The sequence below is a fragment of the Thrips palmi genome, unplaced genomic scaffold, assembly GCF_012932325.1.
Source record: "Thrips palmi isolate BJ-2018 unplaced genomic scaffold, TpBJ-2018v1 HiC_scaffold_12, whole genome shotgun sequence".
Lineage (NCBI taxonomy): Eukaryota > Metazoa > Arthropoda > Insecta > Thysanoptera > Thripidae > Thrips > Thrips palmi.
The window spans coordinates 8,420,710-8,432,814 of NW_023144623.1; the positions used below are offsets into that span (position 1 = coordinate 8,420,710).

Below are 12,105 nucleotides of genomic sequence, written 5' to 3' on the forward strand. Positions count from 1 at the left end.
GTGTCTCCACGTGGCTTGTCCTGCGTGCGGCCGGGCTAGGCTGGCCACCCTGCAGGCTGCTTCCGAGAGTCGTCGCTCTGTCTCTCTCGCACTCATGGGGCGTCCCGTGTGGGTGGGAGGGAGACAGACTCTCGGTCTGCTGCCCAGCACTCCGCCCGCCGCAAAGTTTACCCCGGGAGGTCAAGGCCGCACTGCGCGCCACTGTCGCTGTCTCTCTCGCACCACCGCCCTCTCTCTATCTCTCTCGCACTGCCTGTCCGCCGCAGGACTGCGCGCCGTGCGCTGTTTTCCAGATTGGAGGCACGTGCACGCCTGCATTATACATCCAGTTTTCGGCTTTCCCTTTCAGACTCCCAGTCCGCCGCTGTTGCTGCTTTTCTTTTCCGGGACACACACACTCGCACGCGAAACACACGCAGACCTGGCATTCCAATTTATATTCCCCAGTTTCCTCGTCGCGGATTAAGCGCTCGCGAATCTCGTGTTGTTTCAGTGGTAACGCCGATGCGGCCGTCTTCGAAGCGGCCCGCCCGCGCGCCGCCGGAATCGCCCCGGAGGCCGGCCCGGAGGAGGCAGCCCCGGAGGCAGCCCGGCCGATACCACGATGGGCTGCGGGCACGCGAGTCCGGACCGCGTCTCTCGGTCCCGGCGGCGGTCCGGGGCGCCCAGCCCGGAGCCCGGAGTCCGGAGTCCTTGTTGCGCCCAGGCTCCGGCCGCTCCGGCTGCGGCTCCGGGGCGCCTTGATGTATGGTTCATTTCAATCCGTAAATCCCCGCGCTCGTCCGCCCGGATTTACGGCATATTGATAATTCGCAGCTCTGTCTCTCTCGCACGCACGCGAGGGAGGTGGCAGGCTGTGCGTGCTCCGTCTCGCTCGCACTCACGAGACACCCCGTGGAGTGAGAGAGACAGAGCGCTGCTTGGACTGGGCAGCGCGCACCACGGATTGCCGGCAAATAATAATCGGCTCCAGGAAAGAAAAGAACAACGTTGATTGAGCGAAGGGACGAGTGAGGATGGAATTGGAATCGCCGAGCTCGAGATGTGTTTCTCGGTAAACGAGTCTTTTCCCCGATTTATTCGTGGTTTGTAGTGCACGCTGCGCGCGGGCCCACCACGGGGCTGTGGTGTATTCTCTTACCTCTGCCTCTGCAATGAGAAGATATGGCTGGCTTTCGAAGATATGTTGGCCCTGGTCGTCCGAAGCGGCGTGGCGGCCTGGGGGGTGGCTCGGCGCCCTGGCGGCAGCGGGGTCGCGCGGTGGTCCTTACTCCTGCTTCCGTTCGTGTTTTCGCCGTTTGCCCCCGAAAAAGGAACCGTCTCTAAATTTTTCATAATCCCAGGGCGCCGCGCAGCCGCGAAGCAGGGGGCGGAAAATATGCATGTGGGTGCACGGGCGCGCGGTGGGTATCCGGCCGACACAAAAAAGTGGGTCACGAATCGGAACCTCGGGGAAACCCACACGACCTCGCCGCGCCCATGCAGGCCCTGCAGGCCATGCAGACTGCATCAACAGCAGGCTGTTCCGAGCAGCGAGGCTCCGTCTCTCTCGCACTCACGCGGCGGCCCGCAGCAGCGGTGCGAGAGAGACGGTCCGCACTCCGTGACGCCGCCATGCACGTCCCCGCCAAGGTCGCGCCCTACTCCTTTATTGCCCGGCGGCATCTGGACGACACTGTTCGAAGGTCGCCGACGGCAGCGGGAGGGTCGGGCCGAGGACGCCGTCGGACGGGCGGCGACACGTCCAGGGCGTCCCCGCCGCGCCCCGCCACGCCCCGCCGCCATCACGCGTGCGGGCGTGCCAGCCGGGCGTGCCAGCCGGGCGCGCCAGCCACCCGATCATCAGGAAATGACCTACCGGGTGGGGTGGGGTGGGGTTCACGTCGAGCAGGCCCTCCTCGTGCACCGCCCCGCCCGGCCCTGCCCGCTACTTTCAATTCCGACCTCGTCCGCGACACGCTCTGCCATCGCCATGCTTTTCCGGGCGAAGGCTTCTCCCCGCCGCCGCCGCCGCCGCCCCATGCGCCTCACTCGGCAAATCCAGCCCCCTGGAACCGCCGCCCCCGGCCCGCCCCCGGCCCGCCCCCGGCCCGCCCCCGGCCCTGCACTCGTGGAGGTTCTCGGCCTGCATCGCCTCACTCCGGAGGGATTAGCCGGCACACCCGACTCGACTCGTCGAACGCCGCGACTTCCGTCTTCCGTCTCACTCTGACACTCTGGCTTGCCCGCGTGCCAGACGAGGACTCCAACATCCTCGCCGTCGCCGCATTTCTCCATCTCTCCGCGCTGTCACGATTTTAATTACTTTTCGGCGGCCAGGCGGCCAGCAAGCGCAGTCCAGTCTTTTCCCTCAACTTTATGGGCAACACGACTATGGCTGCTGCGCGCTCGCCGCTCGTGCGGGAGGTGACGCGGCTGCGTCTGTCTGTCTGTCTGTCTGTCTGTCTGTCTGTCTGTCTGTCTGTCTGTCCGTCTGTTTCATTCCTGCCATAAACAGCCGGGTGCATTGCACGGCGCGCGCGTTACCGATAACTGATGAAGAAAAATTAAATTGAATGAAAAGCGCCGCGTCTCTCTCTCTCTCTCTCTCTCTCTCTCTCTCTCTCTCTCTCTCTCTCTCTCTCTCTCTCTCTCTCTCTCTCTCTCTCTCTCTCTCTCTCTCACTCTCTCTCGCTGCACGGAGCCAGGATGGCGGGAAGGATATTTATTGGCAGGTTCCGGAGAGCCGACCGCGGCACCGCGGCGGCCAGACACGGCGGCGGTGCCTTTCTCCGAGCGATACTGCCCCTTGTGAATAATGGCATCTCCACCGCGCGATGCTTTCGTGCATTTCTCGCTCACGGTGTGTGTGTGTGTGTGTGTGTGTGTGTGTGTGTGTGTGTGTGTGTGTGTGTGTGTGTGTGTACGTGTGTGCGTGCGCGTGTTGGCAAGGCGGAACGCTCACCTGCCGCTCACTGTCATGAATTACGACGGAAAAGGCAGAAAGGGAGGCGTTTTCGTAACGCCAGAAGTGTTGCTGCTTGCCTGCCTGCCGAGGCGTGGGGCGTCCACTATCAATAACTTCTTTGCGCTGTGTGTGTAGGTGTGTGTGTGTGTCGCCTTTTACCCAGCCGCTGACCGGCGTGTCCCTGCTTCTGCTGCAGGTGCTGCCGGCCAACACCAACACGTACATCGTGGCGCGGCAGGATCTGGCGCTGCCCTTCGTGGCCACCAAGGTGCGCTTCCTGCCGCACAGCGAGCACCCCAGGACGGTGTGCATGCGCGTCGAGCTCTACGGATGCCTCTGGAGTGAGTACCTTGTTATTCGCAGTGACGGAGCGCCGCACAGTGGGGCAGAAGACCGGTGGAGGCGGACAAAACTCTAAACGCGTTTTGAGGTCATTAGTCGCTAAATAGAACTCGAACCGAACGTGTGACCCCACCAATTTGAGCGCTGACCTCGGAAAGCTGTCAAAGTGTTGAAAATCAAATATTGCTGACTTTGGGCGGCCACTGCGTCCAATTTAGTTGCGGTCAAAGGCCTCCCTCAACGCACTAGTTTTCTAAAGACCCTACGCTGCCATGCCCCGGCTCGGGAAGGCTCTGACCGCTGATAGTTTGGGAGCAGTGGCCTCGCAAAATGGTCAAAAAGTGGACGAATCTCCCAAAGTAGCCGTTTTAGCTGTCTTTGGGCGGCCACTGCGTCCAATTTAGTTGCGGTCAAAGGCCTCCCTCAACGCACTAGTTTTCTTAAGACCCTACGCTGTCATGCCCCGGCTCGGGAAGGCTCTGACCGCTGATAGTTTGGGAGCAGTGGCCTCGCAAAATGGTCAAAAAGTGGATTAATCTTCCAAAGTAGCCGTTTTAGCTGCGTCCAATTTAGTTGCGGTCAAAGGCCTCCCTCAACACCCTAGTATTCTTAAGACCGAGGCGCGCCACGGCCTTGCTTAGCACTCCTCCGCGTCAGTTTGGCGGCACCGGAGCGCCACTGGCATAGCCGGGCATCGCCGGGCATAGCGGAGCGTAGAGTGTTTGTTGTTCTCCAAGTCGCATTCGTCGCCCCCTCCCCCTCCCCCTGGCGGCCGCCTGGCCGGGCCTGCCCGCCCCGGGCCGTTTGTTGGTGGTGGTAAAACTAATGCGACTGGCGGCTGGTATCTCATCGGCCGCTCGGCCATTTGTCGTGGACCTGGCCGCGCCGTGGCCGCGCCGTCGGGGAGACTGCAGCCCTGCCGGCCCTGCCGCCCTCGGCTCGGCCTGGCCGAAGCCCCGCAGGTTCCAGGGCGGCTCCAGGGCCGCTCCAGGGAGGGGGAAGCGTCGCGCCCTGCTGGGCAACTTCTGCGGCCACAAAAGTGTCTCCGTGTCGTCCGCAGCAAGTTGCACGCAAGCTGAAGCAACGCGGGGAGGGTGACGCTGGGGGAAGGTTCGCTAGCGCCGGGACTCGCAGGAGGGAGACACGACCCAGACAGGGAGCACCTGCGCCTCCCATCCTCTTTATCTCTCTCGCTCGCTCGCAGCAGCAGCCTCGCATTCTCCGACGCCCTTCCCAACACCGCAACCAGGTGGTGCGCGTCGCCCGCCCGGCTGGAGTCCGCAGCCCCCGGCGGGGAGGGGCGCGGAGGGGCGGGGCCCTCAACAGGCAGATTCATTACTTGGGGATACTCGGAGGTACCAACCACGTAGGACTCCCCACGAGCGTCCCGAAGTGTATTTCTGGCGCGGACTGTACTTCGTACTTCACAGTGCCATCCCCGCTAATCGTCGTCGCGCAGGTACACTAGGTACAGTCTCGCACAGCAGTGGCGCCACTCCGTTGATCACCGCCGCCGCGCCGCCCAAGTTTTGATTATCCTGAGCGGCGGCGGTTTGCGAGCAAAGAGCCATAAAACAGGGCATTTCGGGCGAGGCTGCACTGCCCTGCCTGCCCATTCATCGCGCTCCCCTGTAGCACTCCGTGCACGGGCGTGCGGCCGGCACGGCGGCACGCGGGGCGCAACCGCACGGCTGGCCCCCGCCTGGCCGCCGCCTTTTGGGACGCCGTCCCCGAGGCCGCCTGGCCGCCGCCACCCTCGGCCGCCCCTCAAGTACATGATAGCCCGTACGCAACCGGGTCACGCTTCGCCTCGGCCCCATCCCCGCTCCCCGCTCCGCCCGGTGCACTTTGATTCCCGTGCGGAAGACGAGCCCCTTTGGCCGCCCCGCCCCGCCCCGGAGCGCCACCAGCACGCCCCGTCATGCTCGGCCACCCGCCACTCAAGGGCCGAGCGCGCGAGGGGCGACACGGGAACGCGGTGTGACTTGGTATGCCGCGGCGCCGCCTTTACGTCTTTTTTCCGCCGCTCTGTTCCCGGACACGCACACACACACACACTTGCCTACGCGCGCCGCTTTGGCCCCTTGAACCCGCCTGGCAGGGCATCTAACGTCAAAATTCCCAGACTGGTGCTAATATTCACTTATCCACTCCCGTCACGTGCCGCGGGGTCGCCGCCGCCGCCACCGCGCTCCCCAGCGCCACCCTCCCCGGCAGAGCGTACACCTTGGAGGGTCCGACGTCATCAGCGCCGACGCCTTTTTCCTTCCTTGTCCCTCGCCGCCGAGCCGTCGAACGCGGCGCGAGAATCGACGCGCGGACGAATCCTTGATGGCGGCATAAATCAAGGGCGCGCGTGACGACGGGGCGTTTGCACGTGGTGACGAAAGAGCGCGCCGACGGCCGTGTCCGCGACTGCAGGATGACGCAATGAGCGTGACGAAGACTTTAACCGGGCGCGAGTGACGACTGTCGGTACAATGTCGTGCGGAATGTCGCGCGTGACGACGAGCTCGTGACGGAGAGCGTGACAAGGGTCCCGTGTCATGCGGGGCGCGCGTGACGAATCGTCGTGACGACGGCCGTGTCATACCGAGGCGTGACTCGCAAGTTGGCCGTCGGCCCCCTCCGCGTCCTCGAGGGCGGCGACGTGGCGGCGCGGTGGCGGGTGGTGGCGGGGACCCCCCGGGGGAGCTGGACCCCTGTCTGTGACTCCCCAGTGGCAGTGGCCGTCGAGGCCGGACCGTGCGGCACAGACCAGACCCTGTCGTCGCCTCAAGTAGACACTAAAATCCCCTTAGCCGAACCCCGCCGGGGGTTCGCCCAGCCAGCCGGAGTCCCCATCCCGCTGCGAGCCCGAAGCCCGAACCCCGCCCCGGCGCGCCGCCGACGGCCGCCGATCCCCACGGGCCGAAAGTAGTGGCTGACCCTGCCGAAACTTTGACCCGGCCGACTTGGGCTCATCGCTAGGCCCACAATAATCCGGGCCGATTATGATTCCCCTCGACCCTCACCGAACCGCGCATCCAAACGGCCGATAACGCGCCGGCCGGCCGACTGTCCTCGCTCTGTCTCTCTCGCACTCGAGGAGCGTCCCGACCAGGTGCGAGGGAGACGGCGCCGTTTAAAACGATATCCGCCCGCTGAGCGATTAGGGCAGGCTCCTCGATTCTTGTGGCGGTCACGTAATAGTTTCTCTGGCAAAACGATTTGTTTGCCGCGCGCTGCGGCGCCGCGCTCACACGGGCCGTGGCGTGCTGGCTGGCGTGGCGGGCGTCGCGTCGTGTCTGGCCGCGTGTCTGCTGCGGGGGGTTGCCGCCGTGCCCAGGCCGTGCCGTGACTCGCATGGTCAATGCGGGGCTGGCGGGGCTGGCGGGGCTGGCGGGGCTGGCGGGGCTGGCGGGGCTGGCGGGGCTGGCGGGGCTGGCTGCTGCGCCCGGAGCTGCACTCAAACTCTCGAGACCCCTGTAACCAGAGAGGGGGAGGGACGAGGGTGTATATAGCATTCTTGCACTCTACATCCGCCGAGCACGTCGACGGCGCCGGCATCGGGATGAGAACACTGCAAACAAGAACAAAAGACGCGCCGCAATCCCGATCGCTGTTCCCTATAATGTTGTTGTTGTTGCTCTGTTGTTAATGTTTTGTTATTGTCGTTGCAGAGGGCGTGCTGCGCTACGTGGCCTCGCCGGCGGACATCCCGGACCGCAGCTACGACGGCGGCCTCGGTCAGCTGGTGGACGGGCTCCGCGGCCCGGACGACTACCGCAACCACGAGGAGGACGCGCTGCGTAAGTTGTAAAAAAAAAATGGTTTCGGTCGAACAGAAGCAGTCAGTGTCCAAAGAGAGTCGCGCGTTGTGGCGGCGGAGTGAAGCAGGCTGTGTGTTCCGAGCACACACACTGTACGTGGATAGGCGAACACAAAGCCTGCAGGCCGCAAGGCCGAAGCTTTGACAAACTCGGTGGGAGTTTTCTTGGTGGAGCCGCCGAGGGTGAGGCCGCCGTGGGCCGCCGTGCGCCCCGCGAGGAAAAGCGCAGCGCCAACAACAGTGTCGTTTTAAACATTAACGAAATGTGCGCGCTAAATGTTGCAGGGCCGCCAGGGCCGGGGCACATCTTGTGTGAGGCGGGATCATGTTTCTACCGTGGACGTGTGGCGGGGCGGGGCGCCGGGGCGCTCGCTACCCGCTGCCCCGGTGCTTCCACGTAAAGCAGGGGCGGAGATTAAATTTTGAACGATTTTCCAGGGCTTTCCACGCCGGGACTGCCAAACCGCGATTTCCTCACACTTGTCACCGTTTCGACCAACTTTGCAGCAAAAATAAAATTAAGGAGTGTGCGGGAAATGGTGAAAGCGGACTCTGCGGCCGGCCGTTCCGCCGTGAAATATCCCCGAGGCTAGAATTGTTGTGTTCCGATTTGCCTGCTCCTTGCACCGAGAAATGAGGGCACTCGGAGCCACTTGCTGGGGGCGTCCGGGGATGCACCGGTGGTGGACGGCGCCCCGACGACGCCGCGGCCGGGGGAGAGAGACGCGAGGCCAGGACGACGACCATGATGAAGTCAAAACGAAAGACAACGGCAAACAGCACGCGCGCGGGCACGCTCGGCTCGGGAGGAAGAGCTCACCGTGCTGGCGTGCTGGGCCCCGAGGCCCCGAGGCTGCCGTCAAGCCCTCCCCGCGCCTCGGCGCGCCTCGCGGCCGGTGGGACACACAAGTGACGCCGTGCTGCCGCATATTTTACCGCCGCGCACCGCACCGGCCACGCCAGCCGCGCCGGTCACTAAGACCTCCCCGTCGAGGCCACGGCGGCGGGGCTGGCCGCGGGGGCCACCAGGCCGGTAGAGCCCCGCCTCCTTAAACACAGCCGGATGAAGAAGACGCCCGGCCACTGTTTGACGGCGTCTTTGGCGACCACTTAATCCGGGTCTTCTTTCCCCCCCGACGAGTGGCGGACGGCGAGGACGCCGAGGACGCCGAGGACGGTGCCAAGGCACAAAGGGTTAATCAGAGATTTGTCAGGTGGGCGACCCCGGCGTGGCGCGCCGCCCCTCAGCATCTCACGCTCCGTCTCTCTTAATTGGGTTCCGAGCGGCCAATGCTGAGAGGGTTAATCCCCCCGCCAGCCCTCGCGCCAGTCGGACCACCACCACGACGACGGCGGTCTCGGGCCGCCGCGACGGTGCTGCGCGGTGCGCGGTGCTGCCACCGCGGTGGCCTTTGGACGGGCTGCGGACTGGCCGGCCCGGGCCCGGCTCGGCCACAGACCGCGCGCGGCGCTTTGAAGTCGGCTATAGTCGTTGAGTCGCTTGCCGTGCTTGGCCACGACCGCAGGGGTGCACTCGGCAGCGCCGAGTCCCGACGGTGGAGTGGCGGCCGTGGCGGCTTCGGGCCATCCCCCCCGGGATCCGGGATCAAGGATCACCGTCCCCGGCCATCGACACTGTCGACACACACACAAGGCCGAGCGGCTAAGTGGCTAAGGGGCGAATTAGAAGCGAGTCTCTCCACCCCACCGTAAGGCCGGCCCCAGGGACGGACTTGGGCCGAAGAAGAATCGAGAGCAGTGAGCGATGGAGCGATCGTCCCCAGGGTGTGGTGGCCGAGGCCCAGGCCGGGGGGCGTGCGTCGGTCCGACGTGCCCTGCCCGGCTCGTCCTGCCTCGTCCTGCCTGGTCGCGGGATTAACGCGCCAAAAAAGGGCGGGAAAACGTGCCGCCGTCGCGACGCGTCGTCGCGGACCTCATTGTCGCGCCGGTACCTGTTTAAAACCCCCACACTGCTGCTCGCCCTCATCCCTCATGCCCCTCATCCCGTAAGCCGTCTCGACAGAGCGCTGTTGTGGCGTGTGTTTTTTTTTGTTTTGCGGGCTCGTTACCAGCCAGCGCGCCTGGGGCGGCCTGGGGCGGCGGCGCGGTGGGAGGGGCGCCGCGGCATCGCGACCCTCCACGACGACGCACTGCTTCTTCATGCTCAGGTGGGCGGAACGCGCCCGCGGCCAGCGGCAAGCAGCGGCAAGCCCCCGCCGCGGCGCCGCCGCACGCGCGCCCCCTTACCCTGGGCAAAAACAGTGCGGCGGGACGTCGGGTCGACGGCGGCCTCATCCCGTCAAAGATGGCGTTTGTACTGTTGTTGTTGTTGTTGTTGACGGCGCTGCTGTCGGTGTTGCAGAGGGCCGCTGGGTGGGCTGGCGCAACGACTCGCTCCGCGGCCGGCCCGTCGAGATCACCTTCCACTTCGGCATGCCCAGGGAGTTCGTGGCCATCCGGCTGCACCTCAACGACCGGCAGAGCCACAGCGCGCAGGTCAGTGCCACTGTAAGGCGAGGCGTTGGCGCGGGGTTTCAATCTGGAAGGGAAATATTGACTGTGTCGTTGGAACAGGTGCCGCGACTCATCCGCGTGCTGCTGAGCCCCGACGGCGTGCGCTTCCAGAACCCCTCGGCCGGCGTGCAGGTCGTGCCGCCCACGCCCGAGGAGGAGCACGGCCTCCACGACGACCTCCACGACGACCTGGACGAGGAGGTGGCGCAGGAGGTGTCCATCCCGCTGGGCGGCCGGCCCGCGCGCAGCGTCCGCGTGCAGCTCTTCTTCGCCGCCACCTGGATCCTGCTCAGCGAGGTGACCTTCGACTCGGGTGAGTAGAGCAGCCGCGAGGCCGCAGGTTCAAACACTTTTTTTTTTTTTCGCTGCTCACGCTGACGGCTTCCCGCAGTGCCCTTCACCGGCAACTTCACGGACGACATGGTGGAGATGACGAGGACGCCCGAGGTAATCAGCAGTGGCGGAGCCAGCGGAAACAGTGTTGTTGGCGGCGGGGCCGCGGGCAGTAGTCCCGGCGACCTCCACCAGGGCGCGGGGCAGCCGGCCAGCAGCAACGCCAACGACGTGAAGAGCGCCGGCAAAGAGATTCCTGCGTCCCACAACGAGGTGCTCAGCGCCCACAAGGACGAGGTCCCGAGTAAGTAGAGAGGCTCATCGCCTGAGACCCTGCCTTACCGGCCCGGCACGCAGCGCCACGCCACGCCCCGTTCCGTTCGTACTTCTACTCGCCGCTCGGCCCGCTCGGGTCGAGCCAGGGGCAGCCCGCTTGCCCGGAGCCACTTGAGGGGGCTAACTCTGCTCTGTCTGGTCCGGTGAGGGGGTTGACCTGGCTTGTCCCGACGGCGCCGTGCCGCGGGGCGGGGCGGGGCGGGGCGGGGCGGGGCGGAACCCCTAGGACGCGCTACTGGCTCGGAACGGTACACCGTGGCAAGTGGCGGTCGGGGTATCTGTTATCCGCGTCGCGTTGTAATCCCCCAACCCCTCGCCGCGGCCCGGGCCAACCGGCGAGTCGGAGAACAGGTACCTCGTACCTGTAATTGGAGACGGGTCTTAAAACACCGCGCCGGCTAGTCCCCCCTCCCCAATTAGTTTTAATGAATAACAGTGGAGTAATCCTTGGCGCTTTGCCGCGTTGCGCTTGCTTCGCCTTGCTTCGCAGCGAGCACGGCGACGTCGGAGCAGGGCCGCGCCACCTACATCGGCGTGGTGTCGGGCGTGCTGTCCGTGCTGGCGGTCTCGCTGGGCTGCGTGGTGCTGCTGCTGGTGCGTCGCGGCCGCCAGAAGGTGTCGCTGCTGCACAAGCACGCCGCCCTCATGTGCAGCGCCAAGGCGCCCGCCCTGGGCCAGGCCGTGTCCATGAAGGACCTCAAGTCCACCGTCAGCATCCTGAGCAACGGCAGCGTGGTCGGCGGCGGCGTGGGCAGCCTGCCTGGCAACGGAATGGTGGGCGGCGGCGGCTCGCTGTACGGCACCGGCGCCGGCATGGGGCTGGGCAGGGCGCGCCTCTCCAAGAACGGCTACGTCACCGCGCCCAGGCTCTCCATGGCCAAGAACAACGTCATGTACGGCCAGGTGGTGGCGGGCGAGGAGAGCGACTCGGAGAACTCGATGGCCTACCACGAGCCCTACAAGCTACTCATGCCGCCGTCCAAGCAGCACCAGCAGGAGTACGGCTGCCTGCTGGGCAAGGAGCTCACCCCCAGCAAGAGCACCGACTACGCAGGTGCGCAAAAAAAAAACATAAACAATAAGTGTTATTCTAGTTCATGCTGATGTTGACCTAAATGTTAACTGTTTATTTCCCCTTTTGCAGAGTTCGCGATCCGCGACGACGCCAAGTACGCCCCCTCCTCCGTGTACCACCTGTCCCTGGGCAACGGACTGAACGGCCTCGGTTCGCGGTCGCAGTACGACGTGAAGGCGCTGTTCGGGGCCTCCACGACGCGCTCCAGCGAGAACTTCTACGCCGCCACGGACATCGTCAAGGTGGGTACCTCCGCCCTTGCTGTCCTGCGGATAGCCGCGAGCGCGTGCCGATAACGGTGGTTTCTTATTGGCAGGCCGAGCGGCGCGAGCAGCACCTGGCCATGGGCAGGTTCACCTGCCTGATGCTGCCCAACGGGCTGCCCGTCCTGGAGGGCTCCGCGTCGCTGCTGGAGTTCCAGCGCCACCGGCTGCGCGTCACGCAGTCGCTCGGCGAGGGCGCCTTCGGATCGGTGAGTGTACCCCACAATCGCCGCTACACTGTACAAACCCTTTCTCTCCGTGCCTTTCGCGTGAGCCTTGTCCTCGTCCTTGCGCAGCTGCACGTCTGCGAGACGGAGGCCGCCCTCGACTTCAACGGCACGTCCAGCTTCAGCAAGCGGCAGCCGGTGCTGGCCAAGACGCTGCATCGGGGGGCCGACCCCGAGACGCAGTAAGTTCCCGACTTCATAATTTCCTTCCAGTTTTCCCTGCTTTGCAAATTGATTGCAATTTAATCTGTCCCGTT

At 64.9% G+C, this 12,105-nt stretch overlaps 1 protein-coding gene across 1 annotated transcript in view; it reads left to right on the top strand.

The window, feature by feature from the left end:
• The window catches only part of LOC117640291 (discoidin domain-containing receptor 2-like), a 61,980-nt gene that overhangs the window by 40,945 nt on the left and 8,930 nt on the right, over window positions 1-12,105 (top strand). Inside the window, exons 5-13 of the mRNA XM_034376659.1 lie at window positions 3,144-3,288; window positions 6,952-7,080; window positions 9,463-9,596; window positions 9,675-9,927; window positions 10,006-10,251; window positions 10,774-11,337; window positions 11,428-11,600; window positions 11,675-11,830; window positions 11,918-12,030. Coding sequence (XP_034232550.1) covers window positions 3,144-3,288; window positions 6,952-7,080; window positions 9,463-9,596; window positions 9,675-9,927; window positions 10,006-10,251; window positions 10,774-11,337; window positions 11,428-11,600; window positions 11,675-11,830; window positions 11,918-12,030 — 1,913 coding nt within the window. The remainder of the gene's footprint in view (window positions 1-3,143; window positions 3,289-6,951; window positions 7,081-9,462; window positions 9,597-9,674; window positions 9,928-10,005; window positions 10,252-10,773; window positions 11,338-11,427; window positions 11,601-11,674; window positions 11,831-11,917; window positions 12,031-12,105) is intronic.